Here is an 18224-nt window from a genome sequence, read left to right on the forward strand (position 1 = left end):
TTAAAAGAACTAGTTCAAAGAGTTTACCATCAAGAGAGAGAAAGGGAGAGAGGAAGACGATGAATTAAAGCATGTCCATGACTAACAATACTAATACTACCAAAACTATGCTTCCGTGTCTATTTCTGCATTAACGTTCTACCCAGGTATCTGTGACTATCTATACATACTTATACACAGGTTTTAAATATCACTAATGGCTAGAAATATTTGGAATTTTAAGTAATTATTTTTAGAAACAGTATATTTTAACTAGATCGATATGATAGTTTGTTGTGAAATAAGAAGGCTTGCTGAATTAATCTCAGGTTCCTTCCAGGTTTAAGATTCTATAGTTAGAAGACAATAAATCACGGAATCATCACATAAGAGGAACCACTGACCAAATGACTCAGAGTCATTCTTAGAGCACTTCTTAACATATTTGGGGGAAAATTTTCATCATGTGAGATCGTCTCTCAACCTAAAAAGGACAAAACCTGGCAGCTTTCAGAGTGAGTTAAAATTGGACTTGCCCTGTCTTCATCACAGGTCCGCTTTTCTGCACTCATCTAAAATCTGAGCAAAATAATTCTGCAAAGCCTACTGCTAGCATTTATTTCAAATCACTTTTTAGTGATTTGGGCAAGTTCCTCCTCTTAAGTTTTCATTTCCTCATCCTTAAAACGGCGACGACCAGAACTAAGTAAGACTTGTCACTGAAGACTCCAAAATCTGACTGGAATTTTCTCCCCTAGCCTCTCTTCCCCATTCCTCTCCTCTTTCTGCACAGGCTGCTCCAGCCAAAACTGACCGGTTATTACACGCAGCGTCCTTCCCATCGGCATGCTTCAACCCCAGCCTTCTCCGAATCTCCAATTTCTACTCCATTTCCAGCCTTGGCAGCAATGTCGGCCCTTCTGGGAAACCTTTCCAGAATCTTTCTCAAAGAAAATGTTTGGGCTTTGGACTGAGTCAGACCCAAGATCATATCCGATCTTCATTTGCACTAGTTGTTTATTGGTGGATTCTTTTAAAACGTCAGCATCTGTATCTTGTCTGTAAACAAATTCCCAGACTACAGTGCTGCTAGGAGGCTAGATTGCACAAACAAGGAACACAGGTTGTTAGCATCAGTGATCACTTCCTGTATGATCATTCCTTCTAACTGCCTACTGGATCATTCTTTGGGAAAAACAATTTGAGCTGGATCCCTACTCTCATTCTTTACACAAAAATACATTTTAGATGAATCAAAATTTTAAATGTTAAGAAGTGAAACAACAATAACAATAGAATGGAAAGAAAGGACAGGTGAATTTACTGATCCTTTGGAGTGAAGGCTTTTCTAAGCAGGACACAATAATCAAAAGATTGTACAATAAAAAGACTGGTGATAACTAAATTAAAAATCTCAATATTCCTACAGCAAAAAAATAAAAATAAAAATTAAGTTATATCAAACTGATGAAGGGCTAACTTTCTTAACTTATAAATAGTCCTTATGTATCAATTAAGAAATGCTGCACATTCTAATAAAAATAGACAAGGAATTTGGTCAGGTAGCAAATACACATGACTAAATGTGTAAATATGAAAAGATGTTCCATTTTGCTAATAAAGAAATATGCAAAGTGAAAGTCACTCAGTCATGTCCGACTCTTTGGGACCCCAAGGACTGCAGCCTGCCAGGCCCCTCTGTCCAAGGAATTCTCCAGGCAAGAATACTGGAGTGGGTAGCCGCTCTCTTCATTCCCTTCTCCAGTGGATCTTCCCAACCCAGGGATCGAACCCACATCTCCTGCATTGCAGGTGGAGTCTCTACTGCCTGAGCCACCAGGGAATTCCAAGAATACGGGAGTGGGTAGCTTATCCCTTCTCCAGGGGATCTTCCGGACCCAGGAATTGAACCGGGGTCTCCTGCATTAACAGGCAGATTCTTTACAAGCTGAGATGCCAGGAAAGCCCATAAAAAAATATAAATTAAAGCAGAGATAGTTTTTAACTTACTGTCAAGGTAAAAATGAAAAATATAACATCTGATGTTGGTAATGGTGTAGGGGCACAGGCCTTCTCATGCACTGTTTTGGGGGTACAAATTGGTGCTACTTCTGTTGTGTTCAAGTTAGCAAATTTTCTAAAATAAATAAAGGGACATTCCTTTGACTCACTACTTGCACTGCTAGAAATTTAGCTTAGAAATAAATTCAAGACCTACACTATAATAAGCTAGAGCCAGTTACAAAACTTTTTGTAATAGGAAAAAAAAAGTTAGTTATTTGTTAATAGATGCCTGATAAATTGAGTTATAATGTATACCAAACATGGACTTCTACAGTTATTAAAAATGCATGACACGGATGAGGATATTTCTAGCAATATTAAGTGGGAAAAAACTGATGTCATCTGTATGAATTTGAAATGTGGGAGTAGGGTGGGTTGAATATGTATCAATATACATATACAATGCAATTTTTTTTTTTTAGAAAAATAATAAACTGAGAAGTGCTTACTTTTAGGGAGAGGAACTGTGTGGGGAGGAAGGGGATAGGTGGAATAGAGGGATATTTTTATTATATGCCTTTCTCAACCAGACTATGGCCTGGATGTAGTAATCATAGCTATATATTAATCTAAATTATATGTACATGGTAGACAGCTCATCCTTCGTGGGTGTTCTCAGCTTATCAGCCAAGACGACTAAAGGGGCCCAAAGTTTTGAGCACTGGATATAGTTTATTAACTAGGTTAAGAAATACAATTTACTATTGTATAGAAATTCAAACATTTTAGAAAGAAGGGCCTTCACACCAAAAGACTGGAGCCATTGGTGATGGAGAGGGATAAAAATAAGACACATCTAACTATGATGGGAGCACCTTATTCTGTTGAAGGGGTAGGTGTGACTTTAAGAAAGATCTGTGATATTCCAACCCTACCTTGACAAGCGATCTGAAAACGTGGCGTAATACCTACCTTCAGTTCCAAGAGCTGAAATGTTTCAAACATCAGCAGCGCTTATCACTGCGAAGAGTGAGTGACCTGATCATGCTTATAAGTAAGTGAAATAAATAAATGAACTCTATTTTCCAACAGTGAAAATGTGGATCTATGTTCTTTCCTGGTGGCTCAGACGATAAAGAATCTGCCAGTAATATGGGAAACCTGGGTTTGATCCCCCGGAGAAGGCAATGGCCACCCACTCCAGTATTCTTGCCTGGAGAATCCCGTGGGCGGAGGAGTCTGGTGGGCTACAGTCCATGGGATCGCAAAGAGTCTGGGGATGGAGTGACTCACACTAAGATAAGACATGCGCTTATCAGTTCTCAGGTCTGAGTGCATTCAAACTTACAAACAACAGAAGCGGCCTTGAACTTCAGGCCAGCCTGACCCCCACCTGGAGCTCTTAGGGGTGGTTTGCAGTCACCCCGGGGAGGAGCAGGGGCCCCTCCTGTCACTCACGTCATGTATGTGAAAAAGGTGCTTAGCGGCTCCAAGGAGTGATTCCGGAAATACTCAAACTCTCTGCACAGCTTTTTCCTCATCTCCGTGTCAATAACGGAAACAGTAAGAGGAGCGGCTTGATTAGCCAAGAAGTTGCCATAATCGGTGGTCTGGAGATGAATTTTCAGATCTGAAATTAAGGAAAGCACCAGATCAGGCTAAATTTGGAACATGCATGAAAAAGCTTTACAACACTGACTGAATTTGCAGTAACTTTATGATAAATGCATATTTATGTACTGTTTATTATTTCTTTGGTTGCACTGGTCTTCGTTTCTGCCTGTGGACTCTCTAGTTGCGGCGACCTTTCTTGCCGCAGAGCACAGGCTCTGGTGCACGAAGTTCGCTAGTCACAGCCCGTGGGCTCAGGAGTTGTGACTTGCAGGGCCCGGGGCTCGCAGGCTTCAGCAGTTGTGACTTAGGGGCTTAGCTGCTCTACAGTGTGTGGAATCTTCCAGGACCAGGGATGGAACTCCTGTCTCCTGCACAGCAGGTGAATTCTTATCCACTCTACCACCAGGGAAGTCTCATAAACGCATATTTAATTATTGCTATCTTATTAGGCCTTAATATAAGGTCTACATGTGATTTAGACTTGAATGTTAATCTCTACAGCAATAAAGGATTCGATGTTAATGCAGATAATCGAAAATAACGTTTAATTACATAAGAACTATAGAATTATTGAGCACAGTTGAAAAGAACATTAGAAACCACCTAGTCCAGAGATTGCAAATTGGTTTTAACTGAGCCAACGTAGTCATTTGGAAATAGTGCTAGGAAAACTGTTTGAGGATACCAAGCCTCCATCCCAGCTTGATGGCAAAGAGTATTTACCCTACAGATGAAGAAATTGAGTCTCCGTGTGTCTAAATGGGCTTTAACATTCAAAAAACAAAGATCATGGCATCCGGTCCCATCACTTCATCAATATCAATTTGAGAAATTGATTCAAAGCCAGTATTATACCTTAAAAAAAACCCTGTATTTTATTACCAATCAATTAAATTAGATTATCAATTATTCTGTTACTTAATTCTGTCTGGTAGAATTATTTAACCTCACTCATCTGAATTTCAAAATACTTGGATAATACTTCTAGCACACCTCCTGTCTCGGGATATCACAAAGTCTTAATATGTTAACTCCAAAAGGGCAGTTCCAGTTTCTTAGTAATATCTTTTGGTTTCTTGTGTGGTACCCAACATAAGTGTCTCAAATATTTGAACATCAGAAATGTCTTTGGCACCATCTAGCACATGACTGAAGTCAATACAGTGTCCTAGACCTTATTGTAATTTTCACTGAAACATTTATTGAGTATCTATTATGTGCTGTTATCACAGCGGACAAGACATATTCTTCATCTTCAAGGAAACTCATAAGCTGGTGGAGGTAGAGACATGAAAAAAAGCAGATGATGCAACCCACTGAGCTCAGGATAAAGATAAGAACTTTGATTTATGGGAACACAGAAAATGACTCGATGGACATGGGTTTGGGTAAACTCCGGGAGTTGGTGATGGACAGGGAGGCCTGGCGTGCTGCAGTCCATGGGGTCACGAAGAGTCGGACACGACTGAGCAACTGAACTGAACTGAACTGAGAAAATGAGAGCAAGACTCAGAGGGATGAAAGCAAAACAAGCCTAGGAGAGTTTCCGGAAGAAGGTTAAGCCAGAGATGAGCCTTCAAGCGCTACGCAAGAGTGCAAGGAAGGCGTTCCATGAACTCGTACAGGTGGGAGGAGGCAAGAAATTCAAAGCAGTTGAGTGCTGTTGAAGCGCTGGGTGGGAGAGGAGGAGGGGTAAGATGTGAAGCCAGAGAAAGACGCAGGGGCTGTCCCCAGGAAGACTTGGCGTGACATCCTTGATCCTGAGGATAACAGGGAGCCTCTGTGGGTGATGAGCTAATCCCTCTGGTAGCTGATGGGGGAGGGGGCATGTGCACTCAAGTGGTTCTTGAGTCTCAGCAGACAGGCCTTCTTCAGGGTCTGGAGTAGATCATGCACCAGAAATGCTCTTCATCTGACTGACCGCAGAATTTATTTGCTCAATTACCTGTTTAATTAGCTTAATTAAAAAAAAAGCATACTCTTTGCCATGTCTTGTTTGGCCTTTATTTTGACAGTTCAGATTTTTATACAATTTGACAGGGTGTAGTCTCAGCATGGAGAAATATTTGCCAACAGGAGTGACACAAATGGTATTTCTTCCAAAAACATGATATATGGCTCATGTGACATATGTTTCTCTTAGGCAAAATAACTTCCAAACCTTTCAGCTGCCAGTGAGATGCTGAAATGAAATGTCTCAAGTGTTTCAGACCCTGCTTAGGCAATCTTGTAAAAAACTGTGGCTGGTGGACAGACAGTTAAGATAGAAGGAGCCTTGCCTCCCCACCCCAAGGTGATCCAAGGGACCCTTGAAATCCGATGCGAAGAAAATCTCGGCTTGAAATATCTGCTCTGAGTTAATATTATTATCTTTCAATGATAACGATCATGCTGATAGTTTTATAGTTTACAAACGGGGTCACATTTTTTTCCTCGCATTTCCCCCAGTGCTTATCTAAGCACGTGTGCCTACGTGTTCAGTCGTGTCCGACTCTCTGCAATCCCACGGACTGCAGTCCATAGGATTCCTCTGTCCGTGGGACTTTTCCAGGCAAGAGTGGGTTGCCATTTCCTGCTCCAGGGGATCTCACCGACCCATGGGTAGAACTTGTATCTCCTGCATCTCCTACACTGGCTGGGTGATTCTCCCCGAGCCACCTGGGAAGCCATGCTTATCTTAATAGGTGTGTGGTAAATAGAGCTTTGTGGTCAGATGCATTCAGAATAAACAGGCTTCTTCACTGCAGGAACTGAAAGCCTTTAATACATTCATTTGAATGATTTCTTTGGACAGAGTTTGGTACAGAACTTCCCAAGCCACTAGAAAACAATGCAGCCACCCCAGAGAGCACGCTTTGGAAAATTACACTTTTTTATCCAGAGTCGTGTCGCAAGTGACACTTTTTCTTTTTTATTCAAATGAGGAACCATGAGATCACTGCCAACTAAATCAGTTTTACAGGTCCCAAACACAATAGCACAATGGGAACAGATTCAGCTATTATAAAAAATATCTGAGCATATCACACAGAGTATAATAGCATATATGCGTGTACAGAGTCATAATGTAAAAATGCTCCTTCCGTGGGCTGCAGTCAGTGGGCTCAGGGAATTAGCTGAGATCTCTTGACTAGTGAGGCAGGAACACTCTCTGGCTGCTATCTTTTCTCTCTTGCTTTGTTGGGTAGATCCTTTTTCGTTCCCTGCAGCTTCCTGTTGGAACTCTCTGAAAATGAACGTCCAGGCTGTTCACACTCCAGGTAGTCTATGCCAAGGCAGCACCTGTGCTTGTGAAGGATGCTATGTTTGAGCAGCCCCTGCCTCTTCTCCACACTCTGCCTGATGCTGCACTTAAGGGAATTACCTGACCTTTCAGAACTCAGTTTTCTCACCTACAAAATGGGTTAGAATGTATGCTTGGGGTTACTGCAGAGCTTTAAAGAAGATAATGTAGATGAAGGCCTCTTTCGCCTCCTTACGTGTACCTATTTCCTTCCAAAATAATTTGATTCGATTGGCTAAGACTTTGATTTTTATTCCCTAAATCAGACTTTTTTTAAACAATGTATTACCATACCTTACAGTTACTTAAATTTGAATAAACCTATCAGTATTTTAAAAGACAGATGCTTCTTTCTCCATTTTTGCTAAGGTACTGCCATCTCACAGTTATAAAACTTCAAGTCCTCTTTGAAGATTTATTAACTCCAAATCCCCTGCATTGTTTCTGAATATCTTCCCAGATTTCCTCTCCTTATACCCCAGTTTAGAATGATGATATCATAAACCTAGATCACTGTGGCAATCTCTAATAGATTCTCCCAGGTTTGTTTCTCTTCTGTCCTCCATGCCTCAAACTTTAATCTTTCCTAAGAAATGTTTGGATTTTAGAATGATCCTCTTAAGTACCCTGGAGCTACTGAATTTTAGGCAGATTAAAAGCAACTTGCAAATTACTTTTATTTTACCACTGACAGATGATTTTCACACACAATATAAGCCTTAACAATAATCCCCATTTCATAGATGAAGAAGCCAAGACTCAGAGAAACAACTTGACCATCTTTCCAAGCATACATGTATTTGACTGAAGGTTCGGACACACCTCTCTCTTCACTCAGTATTCTGAAGTTCCATAATTAGACCTTTGGTGGCCCTCGAAAATCTTCACAGCATAAACTCCTGTGTTATTGTGATACTCTAGTATTGTAGCAAACCACTTTATCCTACCATTATGCTTCTATGTTTTTCTATTTATAGCCCATTAATTCTCCCCAAGAGCCTAGGACATCTTATCATCTCAACTCCCCTGACCCCACCTCCAGTTCCCCATTCCACTGGCATTTTCCCAACCCACTGTCCTTCAAGATTCAGCTTACTTTCAAATATATCCTCTAGCTATAAACTCTTCTTAAATTTTAATAGTTTTTATTTATTTACAGAATGATTGTTTCCAAAACAAACCAATGCTCTTTGAAGGAAAACAGAATCAACAACACAGAGGCATACACCAAACACTATTAACCATAACCAAGAAACGGGAAGGATTATTTTAGGAATTTAAAATCTAGCAGAAGAGGGTAAATCAACTCTTGTTGTATATACACAGCAGTTCAGGCGGTGTTCTTCTGACTTCCTGGGAATTCTCGTGATTTAGAGTTTACAAGACATTTTCAGGAATTTCTGATTCCCTTAGTAACTGGGAGTTAGGCCAGGGAGATACCATCTATCAAAAAGGAAAGCACCATGGCTAAAAGTTAAGCAGCTGGCTTAACATCCCACGGCCAGAAGGCAGAGTCAGGACTTAAACATGCAGACATGTCTATTGTGTATTTTCAAATTCTTACACCAAATTCATACTACGTGCAAAACACAGCATTAGGCTAGGGAAGCTAGGAGACAAAGAAGGATATGGTGTGGTTTCTATACTTTAAAAAAGTCTTTTTTTTTTTTTTAAAGCTCAGTTCTATTGAGGTATAACCAACAAATAAAATTCTAAGGCATTTAAAGTATACATCATGGTGCTCTGATACACTCTTAACGCTGTGAAAGGATTCTCCCACCTCCTTAACTAACACCTCTATAAGCAGACATATTTATAGTTTCTGCCCTTGAGAAGCTTGCAGTTTAGGAGGGGATAGATTCATTTATTCACTCCGGAGTTAAGCCCTTAACTGTGATCACTCAGAGGAATAGACAGATAAAGGAGACAAACGTCCTGCCCCAGAGTGACAGACTTAAGCAAATATCACAGATGCTATACAGAATTAGGTACATTACTCGCCACGATAAAGCACAAAATTGAGGCTTGTCAATTCTATCCCAATAGAAATGAGTAGAAAAGGGTTTATAGAGAAAATGACTTCGAAATGGAGACTTCAAAGAGGAATGGGCGTTCTCCATGTAAGCAAGATGCAGAATGGAATTTGTGGCTGAGGAATAACCCTAGAGAAAGGCAGAAAGCTCTGCGGAGGCGCTTACCAGGTGGAGATGGGATGGTAGCTGGCCTCAGCTTAGCTGGTTAGCTGCTGCTGCCCAACTGCTCCAATCGTGTGCGACTCTGTGACCCCAGGGACTGTAGCCCGCCAGGCTCCTCCGTCCACGGGGTTCTCCAGGCAAGGATACTGGAGTGGGTTGCCATGCCCTCCTCCAGGGGATCTTCCCAACCCAGGGATCAGACCCAGGTCTCCTGCATTGCAGGCAGATTCTTAACCATCTCAGCCACCAGAGAAGTCACAGTTGGTTAGAGTGTGGTGCTAACAACGCCAAGATCGCTGGTTTGATCCTTGTACCAGCCAAGCTATCTAGCCTTTAAACTGAGCTAAGTTTATCCTGCCTGATGAAAGTATTTCTGAACACTTGACAATATTGTATATGCATTTTTAATACAAGGCAGAGAAAATAAGTACTCTAATTAGGGCTTCCTGGGTGGCTCAAATAGTAAAGAATCTGCCTGCCATGCGGGAGACCTGGGTCCCATCGCTGGGTTGGGACGATGCCCTGGAGGAGGGCACGGCAACCCACTCCAGTATCCTTGCGGAGAATCCCACGGACAGAGGAGCCTGGTGGGCCCCAGTCCACGGGGTCCCACAGAGTTGGGCATGCCTGAGTGACTAACACTTTCATTTTCACATAATGAGAGGTACAAATAATGTGTAAAGGAGACTGGTGAAAGCCCTTTGAAATAAGAGCCTTCCTTCTGCGAGAGTTTTTTTAAAATTTAGACTACCTTTTAATAGATAGTAGGTAAAGGCCTCCTACTTGTAAACTACATATCCACACCCCTGCCACTCATTACTAGCCCCAGTAACTACTATTTTTAGTTCCATATGAATCCTTTCACAGTTTCTTATTTCTCCTCTTTTTTTTTTGTAGTTATAGGATATTACATTATATAACTGCTCCATCATTTATTTAACCAGCTCCCTTACCGTGGACATTTGATTTGTTTGTCATTTTCTGCCCTTCCCACCAGCGCTACACGAAGTCCCAGGTCAAGTGCACATGCATTTAGAATTCTGAGGCCCAACCACTCTCACTAAGGGACTCTTATTCTTTTAATATTTCTATTTGTTAGAGTGGGAGCCCTTTAGGGCGGGCTGTATCTTTTTCATCTTTCCTTCCTTGGCTCTAACTAGAAAGTGCTGAGCACATGCATTAATTCCCACATGAAGGCACAGCTGGAAAAGAATGAAGGTCATGGTCCTTGAAAAGGAAGCATTAATAATTGGTCGTAAGCTGTAACCAGCTCCTCTCACTCGCTTCCCCAAAATGACGGCAGAGAGGACAAGGTCCAGGCTGGGTCCAGGCCTCTCACCGTACCCGAGAGCAGGGATCACTTTCCCCACGTATTTGAGAGAAAGCTTGTTGTTGTTTGTTGTTTAGTTGCAGCCCCATGGACTGCAGCCCACCAGGCTCCTTTGTCCACGGAATTCTCCAGGCAGGAATACTGGAGTGGATGGCCATTTCCTTCTCCAGGGGACCTTCATCACCCAGGGATCCAACCTGCATCTCCAGCATTGCAGGTGGATTCTTTACCTCTGAGCCACCAGGGAAGGCTATTTCTTACTAAATTTTTGAGCTCTGAAGTGTTAATCTTACCACTTTGTCTTATTTTTTGAAGAGGAAAGAATACTTACAACAGTCTGGTTTGTAATTAAAAAATCTAATGAAAATAGCAGTGTTGCCATGAAAAGACATGAAGGAGCCTCAAATGTATGTTATTAAGTGAAAGAAACCAGTCTGGAAAGGTTACATACTTACTTAATGATCCCAACGGTGTGACATTCTGGAAAAGGCCAAACCAGGGAAACGGCACAATGATCGGTGGTTCCCGCAGGGGGTCACCAATATGGAGAACAGTCAGAGCACAGGGCAGTGGAAATACTCTGTATAATGTAACAGTGGTGGGTACGTGTTGTACATTTGTCCAGTCCCATAGAATGTGAAAGAGGAGAATGAAAAACTTAAGTGAGAGCTTAAAACTCAATCGTCAAAAAACTAAGATCATGGCATCTGTCCCGTCACTTCATGGCAAATAGATGGGGAAACAATGGAAACAGTGACAGACTTCATTTTCTTGGGCTCCAAAACCACTGCAGATGGTGACTGCAGCCCTGAAATTAGAAGACACTTGCTCCTTGGGAGAAAAACTATGACTAACCTAGACAGTATATAAGAAGCAGAGATACTACTTTGCCATAATCAAAGCTATGGTTTTTCTGATAGTCATGTATGGATGTGAGAACTGGACCATAAAGAAGGCTGAGCACTGAAGAATTGATGCTTTGAACTGTGGTGTTGGAGAAGACTCTTGAGAGTCCCTGGGACTATAAGGAGATGAAACCGGTCAATCCTAAAGGAAATCAGATCCTGAATATTCATTGGAAGGACTGATGCTGAAGCTGAAGCTCCAATATTTTGGCCACCTGATTCGAAGAGCTGACTCATTTGAAAAGACCCTGATGCTGGGAAAGATTGAAGGCAGGAGGAGAAGGGGACGACAGAGGATGAGATGGTTGGATGGCATCACTGACTCAGTGGACACGAGTTTGAGAAAGCTCTGGGAGATGTTGAAGGACGGGGAAACCTGGCAGGCTGCAGTCCACGGGGTCACAGAGTCGGACACGACCGAGTGACTGAACAACACAGGATGTGTGAGAGTGGCTGCAGTGTAAACTCTGGACTCTGCGTGCCTATGATGTATCGAGCACAGGTTCGAGGATTATAAAAAATGCACCTCTCTAGTGGAGGATGTTGATAACGGGGAAGGCTATGCATGTGTGGGAGCAGGCATTATATAAAAAGTCTCTGTACTTTCTCCTAAATTTTGCTGTGAACCTATAGCTGCTCTAAAAAAAATTAATTAAAAATTAGTGGTGCTAATTCTTCTGAAGACCATTTTATGCCCCTTTCACATTATTATTTTGGTTCAAGTTAATTTTAAATAACTTTTTAAAAAAGTCCCTTTTCAGGAATTTTCTACGCGCAGTACCAGTGATATAGGCTATGTGAACTGGCTTCCTCTCCTACTCCCGGGAAGGACTGAGTCATGGAGGGTCCTAGTGACTGGTTCAGGTGACTGTTAGTCAGGGTCAGGCCGTGGAGAAGACGAATATTTCCGACCACACTCACTTGCACAATCATAAATGCCAGGATTTTTCAAAGCTTTTGTGGACAATGAAAGGTTGTTGCTGAACGATAAGATGCCAGGATTCTTGGCCTCCGGAGGAGATGAATTCAATCCGGGGCCAGAGACGAGGCTGGATCGCCCAGAGCTTTTGTGTAATAAAGTTTGATTAAAGTATAAAGGAGATAGAGAAAGCTTCTGACATAGGCATCAGAAGGGGGCAGAAAGAGTACCCCCTGCTAGTCTTCAGCTGGATGTTATACAGTCACTAGCAGTCTGTTAATGAAAAGAAAGGAATGTCTTAAAACTCAGAATGGCACCAGGCCCCTCATCCATAAATTGCATTTTGTGATAATCCTGGCACCAGATGATTCATCCCAGGCCATAAAACGATTGACTTGAATCTTGTAGAAGGGCAGATTACCATGCAAATAGTTTCATTTACATAGATTAGGGGAACAGTATCTGAGTATAACATGCTGGTTTGTCAAGTAGGTTCTGAGCCATTTGGCGGAACTTGAAGACAAGAGTCTGGGGTACATTAACATAGCTTAAAACAAAATATATCCATAAGAAAAAATGTATTGGTTAATTCAAGGTTTGGGAGTAGTTAGCTTCAGGTAAAACCAGGTTTCATGGCAACACAGCTTTTTAAGAGAAACCTCCTTTTAAATTTGTATAGAGAAGGAAAAAAATATCGCCAGTTTGTTTCCTCCTGCCGCTTAACAGAGATAAAAATGTCTGGCACCTCAGATTGGGAGAAAATAATAGCAAACGAAGCAACAGACAAAGGATTAATCTCAAAAATATACAAGCAACTCCTCCAGCTCAACTCCAGAAAAATAAATGACCCAATCAAAATATGGGCCAAAGAACTAAACAGACATTTCTCCAAGGAAGACATACAGATGGCAAAAAAACACATGAAAAGATGCTCAACATCACTCATTATCAGAGAAATGCAAATCAAAACCACAATGAGGTACCATTATACGCCAGTCAGGATGGCTGCTATCCATAAGTCTACAAGCAATAAATGCTGGAGAGGGTGTGGAAAAAAGGGAACCCTCTTACACTGTTGGTGGGAATACAAATTAGTACAGCCACTATGGAAAACAGTGTGGAGATTTCTTAAAAAGCTGGAAATAGAACTGCCATATGACCCAGCAATCCCACTTCTGGGCATACACACCAAGGAAACCAGATCTGAAAGAGACACGTGCACCCCAATGTTCATCGCAGCACTGTTTATCATAGCCAGGACATGGAAGCAACCTAGATGCCCATCAGCAGATGAATGGATGAGGAAGCTGTGGTACATATACACCATGGAATATTACTCAGCCATTAAAAAGAATTCATTTGAATCAGTTCTAATGAGATGGATGAAACTGGAGCCCATTATACAGAGTGAAGTAAGCCAGAAAGATAAAGACCATTACAGTATACTAACACATATATATGGACTTTAGAAATATGGTAATGATAACCCTTTATGCAAAACAGAAAAAGAGACTCAGATGTATAGAACAGACTTGTGGACTCTGGGAGAAGGCGAGGGTGGGATGTTTCAAGAGAACAGCATTGAAACATGTATATTATCTAGGGTGAAACAGATCACCAGCCCAGGTTGGGTGCATGAGACAAGTGCTCGGGACTGGTGCACTGGGAAGACCCAGAGGGATCGGGTGGAGAGGGAGGTGGGAGGGGGGACTGGGATGGGGAATACATGTAAATCCATGGCTAATTCATTTCAATGTATGACAAAAACCACTGCAATGATGTAAAGTAATTAGCCTCCAACTAATGAAAAAAAAAAAAGTATGAAGTACACAAAAATGTCTGGCACTTGCAGCCTATTTCCTCCATTTGGAGACCCCTGGCCTTCCTGCCTGTTACCCTCTCAACAATCTTCATATTTCTGTCTTCCAAAATGACCTGAAACCTCCTGTGTTCCTGATAAAGATTCTAAAACAATTCGTTCGTATCAGGATACTTTTCTTTTAAAAACTAGAGAAATTTAAAAGACTAAAGGCAAATTTAATCTTTGCCAAATTAGCTTTCCTTTACAGTAAGTGCCTGCTCCAACACACAGCACTACCCCGACAGTTTTTCCTGCCCTTCTTAACCCACCACTTGTATAGTGTATACTGTGTGCGAAAGCAGACAGAAATCCTAAGGTTCTTAACTTCTGTCCCAAGGAGTGTGTGCATGTTTAAACCAGCTGGGGAGGTGGCTGGGTTCCTCTCAGTAAATTCACAGATGCAATAGCTGAGTTGCTTTTCACAAGTGCCTTATTTCCCAACATCTTATAAGATAAACAGGCAAGGCAGACCTTATTATTTTCTATATCAAAATGGAGCTGAGTGCAACAGCGACCTATTCATGGATCTTCCATTCATGCTCAGGAGGCAGACATTTTAATGGAAAAAATATAATAGATGCAGATATCTGCATACCTCACACCTCATGAGGTGGTTAGATTGGTCACAGCCATGCCAAGCCTCAGAGTCTTCAACTGAAGACATGAAACCTTTATTTAGATTGATTTTCTCAGCAGTCATTATAACCTGCAGTTTGAGGGCATATTTGATATTCCCAAGAGTCTCCAAAAAGATTGGAAACAGATTCAAACATAGTTGTGAAATGAAGGGTTGAAAAAGAACTATTACTGGGAGAAAAGAAAGGTAGAAACCATGAGATATGATGAAAATAACAAATGGTGTATTTAGGAAGGTTTCTTATTCAGGGTTCAGGATGACTTCAGGTGGTCATGACTCCTTGGAATCATATGGAAAATTCTGTATGTGTGCACCTGTGTGTATTTTTCTAAGAAATTCACTCTTCAGGCCTTCAAGAGTCTGGAACCTTTCCTTCTCCCCCAAATTGAAGTTGAGGGTGGTTTCTCTCTGAATTCTTTAGTGAGCAGGCTTAAACCTTGCTTTGTATCATGATGACATTTATGTATGGTTTGTGTTTGAATCTGCATTTCTCAACTCATTTAAAAGCCTGAAAACTACTGAATTCATTCAAATGGCTTCTCTCGGAAGCACACATTCTGCCTTGTGTTCATTAATTTTTTCTACCTCAATTTACACTTATTTTCTATATGTGACTAACATTCTCCAGGCACCAAACTCCAAATTAAATGTGCTGAAATGATTTAGGATTTGGGATTATACTGCAATTATTTGTAGCCAACAGAATTAGTTATCGTCTACAAGATCTGTCCAGCCATGTGCATCGCTAATGAAAGGCAGTTCTGCCTTAACTCTGCTTGGCTCCACCCTCAGTCCTGCCTGAGAAGCCTACAAAGTCACCTTGTTTTTTTGTTTCCTTTTCGCTTTCTGATACTCTTCCTGGCAGTTTATTACTTTCTTGCTTTTTCTAGAAGGAGCTAGACATTTTAAAGCACCCTATTATTGGCATTATAATGATTTTATGAGCATGTTTCAAAGTTAGTAAATGTAGCCTTTTTAAAGAATAAAAAATGTGAAATCTTTGGCAAGGCTTTGAAAACACTGTAGTGTACTTTCCAGAGAGCGGGGGAAGCTGGGAGGCGCTGGTCGAAGGGTATGCGGTGTTGGTTACACAAGACGAGTAAGTCCTAGAGATCTGTTGTGGAGCACAGAACGTGTCGTCCTCACGCACACATGCACACACACACACAACAATAGAGGGCAGGAGAAAACTTTCAGAGGTGTCAGACGGGTTTATGGCACAGACTGTGGTGATTTCCCAGGTGTACACTTATCCCTGAACTCTTCAAGTTGTATACATTAAATATGTACAGCTTTTGTATGTCAACCATATCTCAGTAAAGTGGTTTAAGACAAAGATAATTGCCTTTGTAGAGTCCTAAAGGAAATCAACCTTGAATGTTCACTGGAAGGACTGATGCTCAAGCTGAAGCTCTGATACTTTGGCCACCTGATGCAAAGAGCTGATTAACTGGAAGAAAAAGACCCTGATGCTAGGAAAGATTGGAGGCGGGAGGAGAAGGGGATGACAGATGGTTGGATGGCACCACTGACTCAGTGGACATGAGTTTGAGCAAACTCTGTAAAGTGGTGAAGAACAGGGAGGCCTGGTGTGCTGCAGTCCATGGGGTGGCAAAGAGTCGGACACATCTTAGCGACTAAAGAACAAGAGTGCTTCATAGCTCTTAACACATTCTCTTATGTACTGCCTTATTTATTTGTCCAAACAACTCAGCAAAGCAGGCAGCATTACCATCCAGTTTTACAAATAAGGAATCAAGCTTGGAGGCTTTGAGCCTCAGGTCACCTACTGACCTTTTGTAGAAGTCAAAGTCAGGACTTTTGAATCCAGGATGGCCTCACCACATGCCTGTCTCGATTTTTTTTCTTACGCTCCAATGAAGACAAATCTCAAATACACATGCCCTCATATTAATATACACCAACAAAGAGTATAGAATAAAATTCTCTAGAGCAAGATTTGGGAGGGGTAGGTATTTAGGCTGTGGATCCCTGGACAGTTTGGTGACACCTTTCTCCAAACATTTATAAATATGTAGAATGAAAATATATAGAATTACAAAGGAAACAAAATATATCAAAATAGAGTTACTAAGATATTGTAAAATGTGTAACAATGTACTTCTTTATTAAGACAGTAAATATCAAGGATCTGTCCAATACCTAGCATACTTTGAAGCAGTGAAAGCATAAATGACATTTCAAGGCATCTGCAAGAACAGTGAGAGGATATGAAAACAATGGATTTCTATTCAAAGTGCTAACCAGCTGTGATTGTTGCCTAAATTTCACTTAGAGACTATCGAAAAATAAAGATGCAATCTTTTTCTTCCCCCTCGTCCAAATTCAGGGACCCCTGAAGTCTGGGTCTTGGGCTGAACACCCTGCCCTGGACTCTAGGCCAGGGGGACACAGGCCCTGGCCCGCTCTTCCTTCCAGCGGGCGGCGTCAGCCCCCTTTTTTTTTCCTTTTAAAGAGCGGCGCTTACCTTCCAGGTTCTCACACTGGACCAGGTTGACGTAGTCCTGCCGGGTCAGGAGGCCGGCCTTGCAGCCGCGCACCAAGCCCTCCAGGTAGCCGTGGTCGGCGTTGAAGTTCAGCTCTGCGCTTTCGAGCATCGCGGGAGCGGCCGCCGGAGGCTGCAGCGACGCGCGGGTCCAGAGGGGCGCGCGGGTCCGGGGGGGTGCGGGTCCCGAGGGACGAGGGTTTGGAGGGGCGCTCGGGTCTGCAGGGGCGCGCGGGTCCGGAGGGGCGCGCGGGTGCCTAGGGACGCGGGTTTGGAGGGGCGCTCGGGTCTGCAGGGGCGCGCGGGTCTGGAAGCGAGCGCGCGGTTCTCTCGGGTGGCCAGACGGCGATCTCTCAGCTGATAGTCACGCTGTGGTGACCGGTTTCCTCCGCTTGCAGCGGCTTTCCACACAGCCGGCCCAGCCCTGTTTTTCCATCCACAGTGGATCAGCCAGATAACCCTAGGGGGACCCGGGAGCAAAGCCCTGCAGGGAGCCGGGGGTCGTGGGAGGGACGGAGGGTCAGACGCCCCGGGCCGCTCCGCTATTGCAACCCGGCTACACCTAAATGTTGTGCAAACAGTCCTCCCCGAGCCGCGCTTCTGTGCTTTCAATTGCAAATTACATTCTTCTTAAACGTCTTGAGGGCTACTAAGAAGAGAGGAGTTTCTCTCTCTCTCTCTCTCTCTCTCTCTCTCTCTCTCACACACACACACACACACACACACACCCCACGCACACGTTAAGTGAGCAGACCGAATGTGAGCAGGCGGTTTGGAGAACCCCGACAAGCTCATTTGGCAGCACAGTGTCTGCAAAACAAAACTCTAGTAATGCCCTGCGCTTAGCCGCTCAGTCCTGTCCGACTCTTTCCGACCCCACGGGCTGTAGCCCGCCAGGCTTCTCTGCCCATGGGAATTCTCCAGGCAAGAATCCTGGAGTGGGTTACCATGCCCTCCTCCAGGGGATCTTCCTGACCCAGGGTTCGAACCC

General features: G+C 42.7%; 1 protein-coding gene across 1 annotated transcript in view; it reads right to left on the reverse strand.

Moving 5' to 3' along the window:
* ATP6V0D2 (ATPase H+ transporting V0 subunit d2) overlaps positions 1 to 17360 on the reverse strand; it is a 49287-nt gene extending 31927 nt beyond the window's left edge. The window contains exons 1-2 of the mRNA XM_070477437.1: positions 17216 to 17360; positions 3442 to 3613 (exon numbers count right to left, since the gene is read on the reverse strand). Of these exons, the coding sequence (XP_070333538.1) occupies positions 3442 to 3613; positions 17216 to 17345 (302 nt within the window). The 5' untranslated portion in view covers positions 17346 to 17360. The remainder of the gene's footprint in view (positions 1 to 3441; positions 3614 to 17215) is intronic.
* Between the last annotated feature and the right edge of the window lie 864 nt (positions 17361 to 18224).

Source organism: Odocoileus virginianus, chromosome 15 (assembly GCF_023699985.2).
Source record: "Odocoileus virginianus isolate 20LAN1187 ecotype Illinois chromosome 15, Ovbor_1.2, whole genome shotgun sequence".
NCBI classification, from domain to species: Eukaryota; Metazoa; Chordata; class Mammalia; order Artiodactyla; family Cervidae; genus Odocoileus; species Odocoileus virginianus.